The sequence below is a fragment of the Oryx dammah genome, unplaced genomic scaffold (assembly GCF_014754425.2).
Source record: "Oryx dammah isolate SB20612 unplaced genomic scaffold, SCBI_Odam_1.1 HiC_scaffold_15, whole genome shotgun sequence".
In the NCBI taxonomy this organism is placed as follows: Eukaryota; Metazoa; Chordata; class Mammalia; order Artiodactyla; family Bovidae; genus Oryx; species Oryx dammah.
In genome coordinates, this window is record NW_024070199.1 from 9,189,066 (window position 1) to 9,209,328 (window position 20,263).

A 20,263-nucleotide genomic window follows, 5' to 3' on the forward strand; every position below is an offset into this window, starting at 1 on the left:
TCGATCAGTTCTGAGCAAGAGTTGCTTCACTGCAGGTGGAAGCTAGAATACAGAGGATAGAGAAGCGAGGGCCCAGAGGGTAGACCACCGTTCCAATAAATCCCTGGTTTGTTATTATTTTTGCCACTGTTACTATGACATCACTGGAGATCTGGAATTACTCCTGGTCTACCGAACTCTCGCGATACTAGAGCCCAGTGGAGCGCGAAATGCGGTGGGAGGGGCTGGAGCGAGATCTACTGACTTCCGGCCAGGCCGTTGTCTGGGTGGCGCGGTCGAGTCATCCTTGGGCCTCTCTGCTTCCAGCTCCCTTCCCTGCCCCCCGCCCCGGCGCGGGGGGTCGACTAGCCAAGCGGGGGCGGGAGGCGACGCGGACCTTCCCCTTTCTTTCGTTCTGGCCTGCTCCCCGGCTACCCGCTCTGGGTCCCTGGGACCTGCGAGGCCCGATCTGAGGGCCCGGGGCCTACGTGGGCCCGCCGCCGGGCCCCATGAGGCATAGCCTGACTAAACTGCTGGCGGCTTCGTGCAGCGACTCCCCGACGCGTAGTGAGAGCCCGGCGCCCGTCGCGACCTGCTCGCTGCCCCCGGACCTGACCGGGGCGGCGGAGGACGAGGGGACGGCGGCGGCCGGATCTCCTGGCCGCAGACAGCCGCGCGGCGACGAGGGCGAGTCGGAGGCCGGGAGGGGGGGCCGCGGCGGCGTGGCCGCGCGCGCGCCCTCGCCTGAGGAGATGGAGGAGGAGGCGCTGGCCAGCGTCCCCGGGGAGGAGACGGAGGACATGGACTTTCTGTCCGGCCTGGAACTGGCGGACCTGCTGGATCCCCGGCAGCCGGAGTGGCACCTGGAGCCCGGGCTCAGCTCGCCGGGACCCCTCTCCTCGTCCGGCGGAGGCTCGGACAGCGGTGGCCTGTGGAGAGGCGACGACGACGACGAGGCCGCGGCTGCCGAGATGCAGCGATTTTCGGACCTGCTGCAGAGGCTGTTAAACGGCATCGGAGCTTGCAGCAGCGGCAGTGACAGTGGCGGCGGCGAAAAGAGGCGGAGAAAGTCCCCGGGAGGCGGCGGCGGCGGAGGCGGCGGCAGCGGCGGCGGCAACGACAGCAACCAGGCGGCGACAAAGAGTCCCCGGAAGGCGGCGGCGGCAGCTGCCCGCCTCAACCGGCTGAAGAAGAAGGAATACGTGATGGGGCTGGAGAGCCGAGTGCGGGGGCTGGCCGCCGAGAACCAGGAGCTGCGGGCCGAGAACCGGGAGCTGGGCAAGCGCGTGCAGGCACTGCAGGAGGAGAGTCGCTACCTTCGGGCCGTCTTAGCCAACGAGACCGGACTGGCTCGCCTGCTGAGCCGGCTGAGCGGCGTGGGACTGCGGCTGACCACCTCGCTCTTCAGGGACTCGCCCGCCGGGGACCACGACTACGCTCTGCCCGTGGGGAAGCAGCAGCCGGACCCGTTGGAAGACCAGGACGACTCGGCCGGAGGAGTGTGTCTGCATGTGGACAAGGATAAGGTGTCGGTGGAGTTCTGCTCGGCGTGCGCCCGGAAGGCGTCGTCTTCTCTTAAAATGTAGGGTCAAGTAATCCGCTCTTTATCCGCGTTTATCCCCTTTCAACTCCCTTACATCATGTAAAACACCTTAGTGGGACATCGTCACTGGACACATTTCAGAGGAGGAAAAAAAAAGTAATATTGAATCTTTAAGTGTTTAGCTAAAAGCATGAATGTGACACTGTAACCAACTCCTAATGATAACATGTGACTATTAAATCTCTCTGACAGTTTCTTTTTTAGGTGATTTCCTTCCTGCCAGGCTCCGTTGTAGGGGTTACAGAACAGTCGTTCCCGCCTCACCACCTGGTAAGGACCCATCTCTTCACGTAACGCTCATGCTCTGCTGCTTAGTCTACTTTAATGGGCAACATCTCAATTTGTGCGTGTGTGTGATTTTTTTTTTTGTTTGTTTGTTTGTTGTTTTCTTTTTCGGAAGTTGGGAGGGGAATCTAATTTGGGCCCTGTCCACCCTGGAAACAGACTTGTGCTGGTCAATACTGTACTCAAGATGCTTCTTCTGGTTGAAATAGCTGTTAATGTGTCCCCTTGTTCAGACTTGCGTGTACCTAGCTCTTCTGTCCCCAGTGTGGACATGGCCTTGGATGACATCGGTTCCAACTGTACACTGAAAGCTGCTAATAGAGATACAGTTTGGAGACAGTGACACAGGTGAAGTTGAATGGAACTTCCGAGTTGTACAAGGTGCAAATTGGAATTCCAATTTTAGAGCAACTTTTCAGAGGTTGACAATAAATACTTGGGGCATGCACAAATGTGATAGTTACTTTGCTGGAGATGACAAATCTCATAAATATAAGAATGCCTTTCAGTTTTAATAGATCTAGACATACAGTCTATTCAGATTAATAGATTTTTATATTTCAACATTAGAGAAGTTGGAAGTTAACATGCATACCAGACTCCTGTGTTAGTTACTTGAAGGAGGAATAAGAATGGTTAATGAAATGTTTCTTTGAGGACCAGCACAGTGATTACCCTATCACTGAGTATGAATAAATTGTTGAACACCTTTATTTTTGTTGTATTAAATTTTTAGGTTAAATTTATGTATGATTAGATATTGAAGGTTATGAAATGTGAATGAAAACGTGTAAAGTGAGGCTTCACAAAGAATCTTACTCTGCATATTTCAAAGGTATTTGTCCTATTTAAAAATGAATTTTAAAGTTGAGTGATTCTGGCTACTTAATGACATGATTGACACTTTTCCAAAGTTGGGACATAGTCTTCCTTTGAAGTACTCTGTCGTCCGATTGTATATAGATTTAGCCATGATGTCCTTCAGTGTAAGGGACATGAAGAAATTCTTTGTGAAACATCACTGTTTGATAAAGTATATACGTATTTAGCATCCTTGTTTTTCTTTGTGCTAAAGTGGATTCAGCTGTTGGGGCAGAAGAGACGGGACCAGCTGCTGGCCACATTTCCTGCTTTATTTTAAAAGGTAGTATAAGAATGAGGAAAAAGAGGTAATATCAGGGCTTCTGCTTTTATTTTAAAATGTTCATAATTAAAAAGTATTTTCCAGCAGTCCAAAGATGTAAGTTATCTTACACATAAAATGTTTTATTTTGTTGTTACTTGGTTATGAAAATGGAATCTTGTTCTTGCACAACTGTAAATGTTTTGTTGCTAGATAATACACTCTGAGACCTAACTTGGTCTCTGGTTTCCAGTGCATTACAGCATATTTTGTAAAATCATCTACTGCACTTGAGCATGAATATGGATAGTAGCCAAACTCACAACCTGGAGTGATGAACCTGCTTATACCTAAGTGCAGGAGCAAGCCCCTCACAATGCAGCTGCATGGATTTTTAGTGCCTACTGAATAATATATAATATATATAAACCAAAAGTAGTTGGAAAAATTATTTGAAATGACTAATTTGTGCTATCTTTATGGAATATGTTAAATGTAGCTTTTTGAAACAGAAGCCTTGAATTGAAATTTAATTAATACTTGAACATTTTGTATATATATATATATCTTTGTATATAATTTTGTGCAGTACCAATGACAAAAATATGGTGTCATAATAAAATCAGGTTTGTTGATCTTTCAGTTATGGGCTCAAAGAATTTATTCATCTCTAACATGACATTGGAAAACAATGGATGAAAATAGGAAAAATGATTGTTGTTAATGCTGTGGGTTTAGGTTCTGGAAGCAGTAAGTGCGTTTTTCTAAAAATTATACCATTCCTTTGGAATATTTTCTTCCTAACGTCAATGATTTTCCTGCATTATTTGAAGTTTGGGGGCTGGGGAGAAACAGTCAAAGCTTTCTGAATTGGGATGCTTTGAAATTCCAAGTATAGATTATTAGAATGTCATTTTATAAATGGCAGTTTTTGGAAATACTTGATTAAGAACTTTTGAAAATGGAGATTAGTATCAACTATTTTAAAAGCTGCTTTGTTAGGTTCCTTATGTTTTAACTGTCTTTCTTAGTTTCCATTTCATTCTCTTTTTTTCAAATTTTGGTGACTTACAGTGATTTTGTCATTTTTTGCATCAACGTCATAGTCTTGTTTTTACATGGTATTGCATGTATTTAAGACCTATCTAACAGGGACTTTAAATAAATTTGGTCATATTTATGTGTAAACACATACATTTTACTGTAAATGTTTGGGTTTCTGAATTTACAACAGATATGTTTATTTCAGTATGTAGTAAACAGTATCTCAAAGTGTCCTATTCACTACTTGTTAATTAAAAAAGTTATGATTAATATGAAACTGTTGTCTTACTATTTTTAGAAAATTGTGTTCTGAATGATTAGTAGCTGGATAAGGGAGATTCCTGGAATATAATATGGATTGTTTAGAAATTTTCAGGTTTGGCTCTATTGTAATGGATGAAAGAAGTTTAGTATTTGGGGAGTCTTTTTTTCTTTTCCTAATTGTGCCTCTATGGCAAAATGATACAGAAAGAACTAAAGATGTACCTTTTTATAGTTGTCTTCTGATTGTGACAGGAATTCATACATTAATTGAACTAACACATCATATTGACCTACTGTTTCTATCATATTGACTTAATGTTTCTGCACTTCCTTGACCAAACCTAACTAAAGAGTCCACGTTTGTTAAAATGTAGTCACACCTCTGATATAATCCAACAAAAAGTGTTCAAAATATTTTAAATATTTGTTCATTTAATAATCACTAAATTAATCTCTCTCTCTTCTCTTTAAACAGCTTAGCAGTGTCTGCAAAAACGAATCTTTTCCTACAACCTGTTAACTGACTGGACTGATGGTAACAAAGTAATTGTGGGAGCCATGTCGGTCAAAAATTTGGCATCTGCTGAAAAAAATGAATGCCATTTTCAAGTTCCCAAATTACTTCTATAGTGATTTCACTTTCCAGATTTCACTTTCCAGAAATGGAGATATGAAAAGATTGTCTGGAATCCTTGAAAGACTTAATAGGAATACATGAGACTAAGTTAATTTTGGAACAAAATTATACATTTTTTGTCTTTCATGGGAGTGATACTCAGTTCTTTGCATACCTTTTAAAAATTGTAACCATTGGAGAAGAGATTGATAGTATTTCATCAAGGAATATTAGATTCTTTTCATAATCAAGAGCACATTTTATGGAATTACATTTAGTGCAGTAGAATTACATAAACAGGCCATCAGGGATCACAAGGCCGAATCATGAGTTTGTATTTATTTCTTGGAACATGAGAGCTAATCTGAAGTATAGACAGACCTTGCTGAGTAGAATATAACAGTTAATGTAAAGTCTTTAACTATAAAGAGTAGCCTTTTTAAATAGATGCATTGATTTATCTGTATATCTTTGAAAAATTTATTATGATTAAATGTGTGGGTAGTTAATTGCAATTCAGGGTAATGCCAAGATGTGTGGATTCTGAGGTTTTGGCTTATTGAGCTTCCTCTGAGGACATATTAAAATTATTTTGAGGTTTCTAATGAATGATATACTAGTTTCTACTGTTTTGTATTAAAATTTCTCTAGTGTGAAAGGCTTTTTAGCATTCTGGATGATGGGAATGGTTTTTTTAAAAAAACAGAATATGGTTGTTTTACTTATTTGAAACATTTTCCCAGTTCATTACAAGTGTGAAAAAACACTCGGAACTCTGATTGTTTTATTTCATTTTTGTTGGATTATGTTAATACATTGTTTCACCTGGTCTAGACTGGGTCATTTTATCTTACTCATTTCAGAGGTGTGCAGATGGTAGAAGTGGGAGGGAGATAGGCTCTTATCTCTTTTCTCTCCAAAATGATACATCATCATAATTATTCAGTTTGATTATTGTATGGTGATACACAAGATTGATTAAATTCACTCAGTTTCAAGTTTATTCAGAGTCTGAGGCCAGGCAGCAAAGAGCGTTCTCAGTTATACTCAGGTGACTGATGGATGCTCCTACATATTGAACAGTACAGCTGGTTGTGTCGTAACCAAAATCAGGTAGGCATCAACGCTATTTGGTGACCATAAGTGCTGCTTTGATAGAACAGAGTGGATAATTCACTGATAATGAGTGAATGTTTTAAAATACGTAATTATCCAGTTCCGCATTTGGGAGGTATACTTTTTCACTAGTCTAGTCATAGTTTTAAGCTAAGTAATCTGATGACTATTTAAAGTTGAATAGGTTGTAAAATATTTTCAGGTGTTTGGTTTTCCTCCCTGGCTATCGACACAAAAGTTTTTGAGACCTTCCCAAATGGTTATGTTTTTATATTTTACTGTGCTATTTTTTATTGAGAAACCAGGTGGTTACCATCTAGCCAGGAATCAAAGGGGATGTCCTCTATTAGATACTTGTAAAGTGTTTGCTTAGCTAGCATAATGTTTTGTACATAGTTGAACTTGAATACCTCAGTAATCTGCCTGTTACTCCCTGTTGTCTTATAATAACAGACTGAGCGGAGAGCTCTAACCTAGACAGCAAGCGGTTATTGACATTCAGTTTTAAAGTGCAGAAAAATGATACTGGAGATACTTTAAATTTTTTTCCAAAAGTAAATTACTTTATCATTAGCAACAAATCATGTAAGGAAAACTATGTATTTTTTTAAAAAGGCTAATGGTTGCCCTTTTCATTGCTTTGGTTACTGGTAATAGTGTTCTGTTTTTTTACCTTTCTCCCGTTTGTACGTTCAAGATTTCTTAGCCATTTTCCCCACTTTTTAAAAAGCAGATCACAGTGCTTTATTAAAAATTTTCTAATAATATATATATATATATATATTGTTTTTTTTGCTGTGCTGCAGCCTTGTAGGGTCTTAGATCCTCAACCAGGGATCCAGCCTCAGGACCTCAGCAGTGAAAGCATGGAGTCTTAACCACAGGACTGCTTGAGAATTCCCAGTTCTTTTGTAGTTTTGTTGACCCAAAATTTGTTGAAAATCTTTTGCTCAATTTTCAGTTAATCTGATTTAAAAATCTAGCCACTTGGTGTTTTGAACATCTGTGTAGCTGTTAATATATACAGATTTGAATTTTATTGGTGGCTGAGAATCTTAGAATGTGCCATTAAGTTCTCTATCTCTCCTTTATAGTTCCTGGACTCTTTTGGCATCTAATGTACCACAGTCTGGTGTTTACAAATCAATACCTTAAGTACAGTATAACATGAGCCTTCTTTTTTGAAGCCAAATAACTACACAGAACAAAGAAAAGTTTAAATAGGTATTTTTTTTTTTTCATTGTGACAGAACTGATGAAATAAACTATTTTCCTCTCAGAGGCAGTGTTCTTTAGGTCTTAGCTAAAAAGGACTGTTTCTTTAAATTGTAGCAACAGGCTTAAAATAACAGGTTCTTTGGCCTATGTTGCCCGTTTCTACTAATTGAGAAGATGATTTAAGAAAAATACGGTAGAGGACAGGTGTAAGAAAGAAAATCATTTTTGGTTGCAGAAACCATTGTAAATTGTTATGTTTACAGATGGTGGTATGCTAGGGAGTAAGTACTGTGGAAATGTTTAAGTAAGGAAACAATTTGTACTGAATTATCAATATAGTTAAATCAGTGGGTTTTGAACTATCTAAGTTGACTACACCATGCTGTTTTCAGTAATTGGGGTTTCTTATTTTTGAAGTCAGGAATTTTATTGGGGTTTTCTATTGTGATGAGTAGAACCATGCTTTCAATAAAAGTGAGGAATGCATATAAAATATATAACTTTGTGTCAGAGCTTTATCTAGATATTTTATAAAATCAAGGGTCTGTTTTCTTTTCAGCCATATATATATATATATATATATATATATATATTTTTTTTTTTTTCCCCTAGTTGTAAAAGCATATTCATTATAGAAAACTGGGAATATCCAGAAAGGAATCAAGATGAAAAGAAAAATCAGCCATAATTCTGTAACCCAGAGAATATCCATAGTAAAATATATTCTTTTGCCTCATAATTGGGATCATTTCTTACCAAATGTAGTTTGATAGGGGGTTCTTTTTTAACATCTGTTTTTATTAGGTTTTTGACTTGGTTTTTATTTAGCCCTGCCACATGGCTTGCTGGTCCCTGGATTAATAAACCTACACCTTCAGCAGTCAAAGCACTGGTGTTTGTGCATGCTAAGTCACTTTAGTCATGTTCAACTCTGTGACCCCATGGATTATAGCCCCCCAGGCTCCTCTGTCCATAGGATTCTCCAGGCAGGAATACTGGAGTGGGTTGCTGTGTCCTCCTTCAGGGGATCTTCGTGATCCAGGGATTGAACCCGCAGCTCTTGCATTGCAGGTGGAGTCTTTACTGCTGAGCCACCAGGGAAGCTCCCCTAACTACTGGACTGCCAGGGAATTCCCTTGTATTTTATAAACTGAATTTTAAATCTTTGGCTGTACTGCTTTCTTTTCTTTACGGGACGCTCAAAGTCTTTCCCACTCAAAGCTGCTTTTTTTAGGTGACAAGCTAAATGTTTTTATATAATTTTAAATATCACAAGACTAACAGATGTATCACTGTATTTGAAAAGGAATAGTTAAGATGCTTGTGAATATTCTAGGGTGACACAGTAATTTAATTTGACTAGCTTGTTTCATAAGCAAGTGTTGATATAGATCTTCATTGTCCAATGCCGAGGATACTAGCTAGGTATGGCTAAACAAGATAAAAAATGCAGTTATTCAGGTGCACTAGTCACATTTTGGGTGCTCAGTAGCCACATATGGCTAGTGCTAACATGTTATCAGTCATATATAGTATAAAGATATTTCCTCATCATAGTTGTGTTGGCCAGTGGTGATGTGTCATTGTTTAGTTGCTAAGTCATGTCCTACTCTTGCAATCCCATGGGCTGTAGCCCACCATGCTACTCTGTCCATGGAATTTCCCAGACAGTAGTAGAGTGGCTTGTCATTTCCTCCTCCAGGGGATTTTCCTGACCCAGGGATCAAACCCACATCTCCTGCATTGGCAGGTAGATTCTTTACTGCTGAGCCACCAGGGAAGCTCAATGCTGATTTAGATGCCGTCAGGTAAAATGGTTTCAAGAACTGAGATGAAAAGTTTTAGGAAGGGAAAACAACTGGTCATTTCAAAAATTTAATCTATTTTAGGAAGTCAGGAATAGACTGATACTTCAAAAAACAAAACTAGAAATAATAGGAAGAACATGGCTACTCTTTCAGGGCTTGATGTCCGGTGCTTTAACACTGAACTACCAGGGAAGCCTATCATTAGGACAGCTTGAGCTAAGTCTGAATAATCTGGCAAGAATACTGGAATTGATTGCTGTGAGGAATGAGTTTTTGTTTTTAGCTGACCAGGGTTTGAAGTGTGGCATCTTAACCAGTAGACTGCTAGAGAAGTCCCAGGAATGTTTTTAAATATGTTCTAAGAGTATGAATAATACCTACAGAAAACGGAATTAAGAAAATACCATTTCTGTAGTGTTGATACCTCTCCACCCCCTACCCCCCTTTCATTCCTGTTTGGATATGAGGTTTTTAATGAAAACTGCTGTATGGTTTTTTCCTGTGTTACAAACCAAAGTGCTTAATATAAAGGAGTAGAGCAAGTGAATGTGGGAGAAAGTATTGGGAAGACAAGGAAGTTAGGTTCTTACCCAAGTGGACAGTTGAATACTGTAGATCCCAGAATTGTACCTTATGTACAAGTCTCTGTTTATTCATAATCAGATGTAGGTTATTTTTATAGTTTTATTTTTGTGTACCGATTTCCTTAACAATCACTCAATTTCTAGGCCAGGTTCTGGTAACTGAAGAGCCTTTATAAGTAGCTTATATTGTCTAGACCCGAGGTATGCAGCAAACCCAGTCTGGAGCAAAATGGGAAATAACATCTTTCTAAAGACAGGCTTAGAAATCCTAATCCAGTAATTTAAGATGTTTCCTTTCTCTGGTAGCAGGGCTGAATTATACCTGTAAGAAAACATTGAGACAGTTCACTAGAAGAGATAGTTGTATTAAGTGATAAATTTATGTACAACATATATTAATTCCAGAAGTCTTAAAACTAGCTTAGGGTAAAGATTAAGGTAACAGCATTCTCTTCAGTGTCTGTTAGTCCTAAAAACTAGCTTTTTGTTTTGTCCTTTTTTTCCCCCATTTCACCTCTGGAAGCTCATAGGTTGGTACAAGAGTTCATCAGAGAATAACTGAGTTATTTTGGCTTACAGCTACACATTTTCTGATGGAATTTTCTTTTAGAAGAAGTACACAAACTCTTAAGAACATTATGTATAGTCACAGTAGTACTGTTTGCAGCTTTCTGTTTCGAACCTGAACCTCACACCCAAGAGGTTAGTGAGATAAATTTCCAGAAGTGTTTCCAAATTCTTGAAAAATATTCTTTGATTACTTGGAAAAAACAAGTCTCATTGATGCTTTCAAATCAAACAGGTAACATTCCCTAAAAAGTAGAGTGTACTTAAGTTTTTCAGTAATTATGGAAAATAATCCTACCTAGCTGCTAGGCCACCATTCACAGGGATAGCCAAGAAAACAGGGTACAGGCCGCCGAAAACAAGACCAACCAATCCGCCTCGTGTTACGGTGCACGTTTCACAATGCAGATCACCTAGGAAACAAATTAGTTCTGCAAATGGGTATTCAAGCAAACACTGAGAGAACTCAAGGTCCCCTTATATGTATCACAGGTGGGCAATTTTCAAGCAGTAATACAGCAAATGCATTTCTACAAGGCATGTTAAAAGGTATACATATGGATAATTAAAACAAGTAACTGATAAAACCATTTTAGGGAAAATTCCCTAATTTGTTTTCTATTTGAATATAATAGTTTGCACTGCCTCTAGTTTTCTTCATTTGTATTAGTAAATCTGGGCTAGTATTTTTGTCTTTAAGAAACTTTTTTAAACCCGTGGGAAATCTGTTTTAACAATTTAATTCATCTTAAATTTTTTACATTATATAGTCGTTTTATTTTTATAAAATTATTCATTTTCAAATTAGTACATGGTGTTAGAAAGTTAACTTATGTTTTCACTCATTGTGTTCACTTCATTGTTTCCCTGCATATCAAAATTCTTTCCACAATGATCTTGGGGATTCAAACAAAATACTCATCCAATTTAAACAAATTTGGAGTAGCACTTAAGAGAATTTAAATGGACAGCCTCCTTCCCTACTACCACCTGTGGTAATTTTCTTTTTTTTTTTTTGAAATCATAAATTCTTTCATGATTTAGCTGTACTTGGAGTACTCAGCAAATACTGTGAACTGTCCAAAGGGAAATCAAGTCTCCATGTATTTGATAACTACTGTACATACACACATTTGGTGCTTTTTGATTTACTACATAAAGTCTTGTTCCCAAAAAATGTTTTTTCCCTTTAAGAAACTCCTATAATATTAAGGCAGTCAACATTTTAAAAAAAGTTTCCAAGTATTTCTTACTAAGCACTGTGGGAAAGATAGGTAAAGCAAAGTACTTAGCATTACTGTGTATGTATCTATTTTACTTGTTTGGTAGACCATGCTAATATGAATTAATTGCTGCGTTACAGAAGCTAGCAAGGTTCAGTCTTACCCATCCGAATCTGACAGATGTACGCACGCCGTGACTACCTAAATCATATAGCTACTTTAAGGACTGACTTAAGGTGCAAACTGTATACCAAAGTGAACTTACTGGTGAAATAGAACTTACCTGTATTCAAAGGTAAACTTACAAAACCTTTGTAAGATACATTTGCTGTCAAAAATGGGATCACTGCCATTGGTAAGCCAGCAGCTATACGAGCCTGTGTCACATGTAAGATGCGTCGAAAAAGACTATTTGCTATTAGGCCACAGAGAGCAGCATTAAGTCCAACATAAGTTGATCCATTTTCAAGCAGATTCCTGAATGGGTGAGAAAAAACAGTAACTTTTTGCTCTATCGTGTATGTAAGCTCTCCAAGAACAATTCCGGCATATGTTACAGAACTTAATCAGGATTTTAGGATCATATTTATATCTTACAGCTCTGTAAAACAAACTTAATTGTTTTACATAGAGATTTTTATTCTAAAAGGTTCTGAATTTGGCCAACACATTAAGGATTCAGTGGAACAATTTGTTTTGTGATTTTGTAAAAGGTATTGGTATGGGAATTCCTCCTGCCCCGGGACCCCTATATAGCAGGGAAGAGCTTCTGAAGAGTCTGACTTAGATGCCTTTCTAGGCTCCTGCAATGCCCAGTACTTACTTCCTGTAGCACAACACATTATAAAGTGGTACTGTCTTACCACAGATTTACATGTTAGCCTTCCCAACTGGCCTGTAAACAACTTGAAGACTGGCCAAAAAGATACAAGTATCTTGGTTTCAACAGCATCTGACACACAGAAGACATTCAATAAGGTGGAATTGATGTTTCTTATTAATCTTGAAGCATTAGTGTCAGGGTTAGCGGGGTGGAACAGTACTAACATTTAAGGGATCCTCTATGCTAGGCACTTCACAAGAACTCATTGAAATAAAAATGAAGTTTTGGGATAGTAAATGGTAAAACTGGTTTTTAAGCATGGTATGTATAAGTTTTAAAGTGCACATTCCATCCATTCTTTAGTTTCAGGGGAAAACATAACCCTAAAACTGCTCAATATTGAAATACCCCTATTCAGAATCTTCTGAGTTTTAACTACTGTTTTAACTCTTTACCACCTGCCTTGCCACCTATAACACAGGCATTTCAGTCTCTCAATTTTCTTATTACTCTTAATTAGCCAGACTAACCATACAATACCCTCTCTCACTACGCTGGTTAATTAACAATCTGAAGACAGCTTTTCTAGGAATTCCTAATTGAGCTTTCTACATTGTATATTCTCTTACTGGTCACTTTGTAATCATAATGTACTTGGCATTTCGTCACTGAGCACCTTACTGCATATAGCACACTTTAATGGCAGTACAAAGAGGGCAGTTTAGAAACTTAGGGTACATAAGACTATTTGTGATGAGGGCCTGGAGAACTACCGAACAGTAACGACAAAACATGAATAGGAAAAGACCTGTATATTTTTGTGGGAGCTAAGGGAGTGGGAAACTTAAGCATTTCCTCTAAAATACTGTTATTTTCATCATAATACTGTGAAATACCTATTATCTTCATTTTTAGTCATGGGAACAAATACTAAGATAAATAACTTGCCCATATATGTAATTATTATATACATTATAATATGTTGATATATTAATGTTGCTGCTGCTAAGTCGCTTCAGTCATGTCCGACTCTGCACGACCCCATAGACGGCAGCCCACCAGGCTTCCCTGTCCCTGGGATTCTCCAGGCAAGAACGTTGGAATGGGTTGCAATTTCCTTCTCCAATGCGTGAAAGTGGAAAGTGAGAGTGAAGTCACTCAGTGGTGTCCGACTCTTAGTGACCCCATAGACTGCAGTCCACCAGGCTCCTCCATCCATGGGATTTTCCAGCCAAGAGTACTGGAGTGGGGTGCCACTGGCTTCTCCATATTAATGTTAATTATTAAAAATTATATAAATAAGTCCCTAAATATATCAAGGAGTGTAACTGGAATATGAAAAGCAAAGTCTTCTGTCTCCCAACCAGATTTTAATTTCCTGTGGCTTAAAGTCATGTTGTTTAGTTAATAATTCAATAGAAGATTGTTATCTAGCAGTGCCATAGCTGGTCACTGTTCCCAAAAAGTTTCTAATACAAATTAGAAACGTGAACTCAGGATTTTTTTGGAAAGATAAAAAATAACTAGATACATGAGCAAATGAAATAGAAGATCAGAAATAACAAGTGGCAATGAAATTTGTTACATGAAATTATTTTGTAGATTAGAAAGTGAAGTGTTTGATATTCAAGCCTAATACACTTAAGAACTTTTCAAATAACAAACCCATGCTGGGAAATCCCATGGACAGAGGACCCTGGGGGGCTACAGTCTATGGGATTGGAAAGAGTTGGACGTGACTTTATCGACTAAACAACAACTGATAATATAAGAAAGAAGGATTCAAACAGAACTAGGATACATAAAATAGAAGCAGGAAAAATAGGGAACAAAGGAAAAATATGGAGGTGCTGCCATCTGCCTTGCTTAGGTGCCAGGGCCTGAACACAGTTTACTTCTAAACTAAAGCTTGCTTTGCAGTTCTAACTCACTTCCCCATTGCTTATTCTAATTTGGTGAAAGTCTCAATAGCACATCCCACTTCATTCTCTTCAAGGCTGTCACATCTACCCTTCTTTGTGTTAGTCTTTGTGGCTTTCCCTTCCTTACTGGCCTGGAAACATGGGTACCTATCTTTTATTTGCTTAAAAAGGTTTTTCTGTTTACCTCTGGAAAACTGTGTATGTGTGTATGGTGGTGGGGTAGGAGAGTTGGCTATACAGCTTAAAAAATCTCACTAAGTTCTTATTACTGGCCTTGGGTTTAGGTTCTCCCTTGTTTAGCTGGTGTCAGCAAGATTGGTATTTGTACAAGATAGTAAGATTATACTTCCAAAATGTATTTCAAATCCATCCTTTTTTTCACTTCAAACTGCCACCACCACTCCCTGGGATTACTATGCCAGTTTTCCTACTGGTGGTCTTACTTCCTTTTCTCTCCTACCTGAAATCTGTTGTCCAGAAAACAACTGGAATGTTCTTTGGAAATGTTAGCTGGGTCATTCCTTGCTCAAAACTCTGTTTCTTCAACCTTATACCCACTTCCCTTATACTTTAGTCACACTAGTTCCTCAAATATGACAGACTCTGCTGTCCTGTTGCCTGTGCATATGCATAGGCCATTCCTCCTCTGATTTTCAGTTTAAATGGAATGTTAGAGTGGCTGCCTCCGAAGGAGATCTAAGAACATTTTGTAGGGACTGCAATTCATTCAGTGTTGTCTTCAAAGATCAGCCTGTTTCCTATATAAATTAATAATATCTCAATCATCTTTTAGCCATGATCCCATTTTTCTGAAATTTCCTGTCTAGCTATGTGTGTTACACGGCACTCTCAGACTGGTAAATACAATGAATTGAGTGTGGTAAGAGTGGTAATGAACTGAGAAGACAGTTTTACAATCTAAAATTTTGTTATTTAAATTAGTCCATAAATAAATACATTTGTCCCTACTCTAAGCCAAATGGAAAAACTGAGAACTATTAGATGTCCAAAGAAACGAATTTTAGCCTTCAATAAAATGGCTAATCTCTCTGGGCCTTGTCTTTTGCATCAGTGCAAGAAAAATCTCAGTTTCTTTCTGATAGTGTATGTTATTTATAGTCAAACTAAATTGAAATGAGTCAATGATGAACATCCACCTGATACAATTTTTTTTAAGAAGGGATCTTACCTTTCTGCTTCTGGGAGTTGGTTTATTTTTCTGGCTATGATATCAATTAAGTTCTCCTTGATGATAGTACCATCTGGTTCATGATTTTCCATCTTGAGCCTTAAATTAAAATGTCATTTTTCAATAAGGTGTATCTATAGAAAAACAGCAAAAGGGCTTATAAAAGCCTTCTGAAGACCATAAATATTTAGTTTAAAAACAGTTAGCCATAGCTTAATTTCATAATCATCAATTTGATTATGAAACATTACCATAAACACCTCTGCCCCCAAACCACCACAATTCTATATGAAACAGAAACCAGAACGTGGACGACAACACATGAAACTTTCAGAAAACACAGAACATTTTTGTGACCCTTAAAAATACTGTAAACCTGCAAAAAGCACTAACCATAAAATACATGAAGTTAATTTTAAACTAGTATTAACCAGTTAAAATGAACTCATTCATAGATACCATAAAGATAAGCCAGTGGTAGAGAAAATGTTTGCAATGTAACTGACAAAGGAGTCATTGTTGGTACTCAGAATATGTAAAGTACTAGAAATCAATAAGAAAAAGGCAACCAACTCAATAGAAAAATTGACAAAAGGTGTTAACAGGCACTTCTCTTTGCAACCCTATGGCTTGTAGCCTGCCAGGCTCTTCTGTCCAAGGGATTCTCCAGGCAAGAATACTGGAGTGGGTTGCTATTTCCTCCTCCTAGGGATCTTCCCTACCCAGGGGCAGACCCTGTGTCTCCCATGGTTCCTGCCTCCCAGACGTATTCTTTACTGCTGAGCCACCAGGGAATCCTGAATTTGAAATTGTAACAGAGGAAAGCCAAACAGCCAATAAATATGAAAATATGCTTAACCACTATAATCAGGGAAATAGAAATTAAATTTCAATTACTGGTAAGAATGTGGGGTAAGGGAAACTCATATGCTGCCAGAAGCATAAATTGTATCCAATTTGGGTACAACCGGGCTTCCCTGGGGCTTCCCTTGTGGCTTAGGTGATGAAGAATCCGCCTGTTGAGTTGGGTAGCTGGGTTGGGAAGATCCCCTGGAGAAGGGAAAGGCTACCTACTCCAGTATTCTGGCCTGGAGAATTCCATGGACAGTGGAGACTGGTAGGCTATAGTCCGTGGGGTTGCAAAGAGTCGGACACAACTGAGCGACTTTCATTACAACCACTTTAGAAAAGAATTTGTTATTTAGTAGGTAGAAGACACTTGCAATTTCACCTCTACCCTAGAGCAGAGGTCAGCAAACTTCTCTAAAGGGCCAGATAGTATATTTTAGGCTTTGTGGGTCACATAATGGTCTTTGTTACATACTGAGAAAAACAAAACAATTTAAAAAATTAAAAAATATAAAACTCATTCTGGCCGGCTGCAAAGAAACAAACGATAACCTTCCTCTGGTCCACAGGCAGGTAGTTTGTTGACTTAGGCACTAGTTGAAGTGAATAAGAGAGTAAGGGAATGGGTGAATGATGAATTTTATCCTGAAGATTTAGTTCATTAGATTTAGCTCATTATATTTCAGGGCAGCAAAGTTAAGCAAAAGTTCAGAAAGCATGTAATACATTATTAAGTAATTTTCTTGGTTCACTATTCATTTGCTAGAATATTAATTTATAACACTAACAAATTTTACTGGGTAGCCATTAGATGCCTTGGGAAATGTTGAGTGCACTGAATTTTATAGCCTTCGTTAGGGCTTCACTGATGGCTCAGTGGTAAAGAACCCACCTGCTAAGGCAGGAGAGGTGGGTTTGATCCCTAGGTGGAGAAGATCCCCTGGAGGAGGAAGTGGCAACCCACTCCAATATTCTTCCCTGGGAATCCCATGAACACAGGAGCCTGGCAGGCTACACAATGTAGCAACTAAACAACAAAGTTCAAGTTATCCTAAGTACAGTTCAGGCTTGGAAATTTATGTCTAGGTTTCCTGGACTCAGGGTCTTGGTTACAATAACATGATAGGATCTCTGATCTACAGGAACGCTGAATAGTTTTATGTTGGGGTGGTGGAAAGAGATATAAAAACAATAAAATTCAGTATATACAAGGTGTACAGAGTATATGTCTGAAATGTTTCCCCAAAAAGTCCCGCCAATGGCACCCCACTCCAGTACTCTTGCCTGGAAAATCCCATGGATGAAGGGGCCTGGTAGGCTGCAGTCCGTGGGGTCCCTAAGTCGGACATGACTGAGCGACTTCACTTTCACCTTTCGCTTTCATGCACTGGAGAAGGAAATGGCAACCCACTCCAGTGTTCTTGCCTGGAGAATCCCAGGGACGGGGGAGCCTGGTGGGCTGCCGTCTATGGGGTCGCACAGAGTCGGACACGACTTAAGTGACTTAGCAACAGCAATGCTATCACTAGTTTCCTGTTCTGTGCTCTGCATACTGCTGAGGTTTTCGCTGTGAGCTCCATTTCTAAAGTGTGGCTATTAAAAGTCACCCTTAATTTGGTCCGCAGTAGGTCACTGTATGTATCCTGGTTATTAATAATATATCCACACCTAAGATAATCAATGCCACGTTTAAATATTACAAACATTTCGAAAGCCTTTTGCATTAGTTATATAAGATAGCTCACGAGACAGACAATGAGGAAAGTGGGGCCGATGAAAATTAAATTAGGCCAAGGTCACCCGGTAAATTGGCAGTAAACCTGGGATTAAGTTCAAGCATGGGTTTCCAACCTCTTCCCCTCCCCCGCCCCCGCCGCCAGATGCTTAATTTAAATATAAGATTTTTTTCTTCTAGGGTGGAAAGTGTAGGGATGGTCGGACCGATGGAACCGACTCCCTTCCTCTCCTTGTGACTCGGTTCTGGGATCTCATTACCACGCTGCGGCAGAACAGCGCGTCACCCGCTGTGCATCTCTCAGTCCCCGCCGGCGCCCCACTTCCCGAGCGCCGGTACCTTACGCGCTCCTCCGTGCCGCCGCGGCCTCCGCGGCTCTCCCCGGCCCCGCGAGGGCTCACGCCACGCTCCGCTCGAGTCGCCCGGGCGCGGCCATTTTGGGCGGCACGTGACCGGTCCGAGGCGGGCGCCGGGTCGGAGCCGGCGGCGGATTGGGTTTCCGGGGCCGAGGCTGCGCTCGGCCTTCTCGCAAGTGGGCGGCGCTGCGCCTCAGAGGCCAGAGGTTTGGGTAACGCGGAGGGTACCGGTTACAACCTGTCTCCGCTTCTCGGGATACGGACTGCGGAAATTGTTAGATTTCAATGTGAAAACTGAGTGACCTGAAACCCGTCCCATTCGTTGAAACTCTTATTGGGTACGTTACTTAAAATTTCCTGGCTAATAGTTTACACGTCGTGTACTGACACGAGGGATATATATATATGAAATTGCACAGCCCTCGGCATACGAGACAGGTTGTCGGTTAAAACGAAGTCTAAAATTACCTGAGATTTCTTTGCTCCATCGACTTTCCGTTCTCCCTTGGATCTTGAGCTCCTGGTGCGGTTTGGTTGATCATGCCACCATAATCTGAGCGCCTGAAGAGCAGCAGGAACTGGTTTTCTCTGTATTGTTTATGAAAGGAGGATTAGGTGAATGAGGCGAAAGAAAAACTAGAGAGCGAAAGAGTCTTGTGGCTCCATCAGTCAGGACAATTGAGGACGAAAGTCTTGAACCAAACCTCTGAAGACCTCTGTTTCTTGTCTCCTCGCATCCTCTTTCCTCACTTAGCACAGGAGGGGGGCTCTTTCCTCTATTAAAAAGCAGGAGGGGAAACAGTCTCATTGGTTATTTTGTAAAGCTGTGAGGATCCTGTTAGAGCTCTTGTAGAAGTTGTTGGGAAAATAATTGAGCTTTATCTAAGGAGAAAGTGGTATTCAAGATAAAGGCGGGGGTGTGGGGATGGGGAAGGGACTTCATAGGAGACCTGAGCAGAAGACCTCTTTCCACTGCCTTCGCTGAGAGGGCTTTCAGTTCAGTTCAGACGCTCAGTCGTGTCTGACTCTTTGCGACCCCATGAATTGCAGCACTCCAGGCCTCCCTGTCCATCACCAAGTCCCAGAGTCCACCCAAACTCATGTCCATCGAGTCGGTGATGCCATCCAGCCATCTCATCCTCTGTTGTCCCCTTCTCCTCCTGTCCCCAATCCCTCCCAGCATCAGGGGTCTTTTCCAATGAGTCAACTCTTCACATGAGGTGGCCAAAGTATTAGAATTTCAGCTTCAGCCTCAGTCCTTCCAATGAACACCCAGGACTGATCTTTAGAATGGCCTGGTGGGATCTCTTTGCACTCCAAGGGACTCTCAAGAGTCTTCTCCAACACCTCAGTTCAAAAGGATCCATTCTTCGGCGCTCAGCTTTCTTCATATACAACTCTGACATCTATACATGACCACGGGAAAAACCATAGCCTTGACTAGACGGACCTCTGTTGGCAAAGGTCTCTCTGCTTTTGAATATGCTATCTAGGTGGGTCATAACTTTCCTTCCAAGGAGTAAGAGTCTTTTAATTTCATGGCTGCAGTCACTATCTACAGTGATTTTGGAGCCCAGAAAAATAAAGTCTGACACTGTTTCCACTGTTTCCCCATCTATTTCCTATGAAGTGATGGGACCAGATGCCATGATCTTCGTTTTCTGAATGTTGAGCTTTAAGCCAACTTTTTCACGTTCCTCTTTCACTTTCATCAAGAGGCTTTTTAGTTCCCCTTCACTTTCTGCCATAAGGGTGGTGTCATCTGCATATCTGAGGTTGATATTTCTCCCGGCAATCTTGATTCCAGCTTGTGCTTCTGCCAGGCAAGCATTTCTCATGATGTACTCTGCATATAAGTTAAATAAGCAAGGTGACAATATACAGCCTTGACGTACTCCTTTTCCTATTTGGAACCAGTCTGTTGTTCCATGTCCAGTTCTAACTGTTGCTTCCTGACCT

General features: G+C 40.3%; 2 protein-coding genes across 10 annotated transcripts; one reads left to right on the forward strand and one right to left on the reverse strand.

The window, feature by feature from the left end:
• The first annotated feature begins 257 nt into the window (after positions 1 to 257).
• On the forward strand, positions 258 to 5,693 carry CREBZF (CREB/ATF bZIP transcription factor). 3 transcript variants are annotated; one of them, XM_040255553.1, is made up of 4 exons: positions 258 to 1,561; positions 1,775 to 1,852; positions 2,943 to 3,011; positions 4,774 to 5,693. In XM_040255553.1, exons 1-2 carry the CDS (start codon positions 489 to 491, stop codon positions 1,788 to 1,790), a joined length of 1,089 nt encoding a protein of 362 aa, XP_040111487.1. In that variant the 5' UTR covers positions 258 to 488; the 3' UTR covers positions 1,791 to 1,852; positions 2,943 to 3,011; positions 4,774 to 5,693. The 3 variants fall into 3 exon arrangements, with proteins under 3 accessions (XP_040111487.1, XP_040111486.1, XP_040111488.1); XM_040255552.1 differs by having other exon boundaries at positions 2,943 to 5,683; XM_040255554.1 differs by having other exon boundaries at positions 258 to 1,852; positions 2,943 to 5,683.
• A 1,577-nt stretch (positions 5,694 to 7,270) lies between these two features.
• On the reverse strand, positions 7,271 to 18,492 carry TMEM126A (transmembrane protein 126A). Of its 7 annotated transcripts, none has more exons than XM_040255556.1 (5): positions 18,288 to 18,492; positions 15,365 to 15,463; positions 11,714 to 11,907; positions 10,506 to 10,620; positions 7,271 to 9,962 (listed from the first exon to the last, which is right to left on the reverse strand). In XM_040255556.1, the coding sequence occupies exons 2-5, from the start codon at positions 15,454 to 15,456 to the stop codon at positions 9,770 to 9,772; spliced, it is 594 nt and encodes a 197-aa protein (XP_040111490.1). In that variant the 5' UTR covers positions 15,457 to 15,463; positions 18,288 to 18,492; the 3' UTR covers positions 7,271 to 9,769. The 7 variants fall into 7 exon arrangements, with proteins under 7 accessions (XP_040111490.1, XP_040111494.1, XP_040111489.1 ...); XM_040255560.1 differs by having other exon boundaries at positions 18,293 to 18,399; XM_040255555.1 differs by lacking the exon at positions 18,288 to 18,492 and adding an exon at positions 16,087 to 16,107.
• Between the last annotated feature and the right edge of the window lie 1,771 nt (positions 18,493 to 20,263).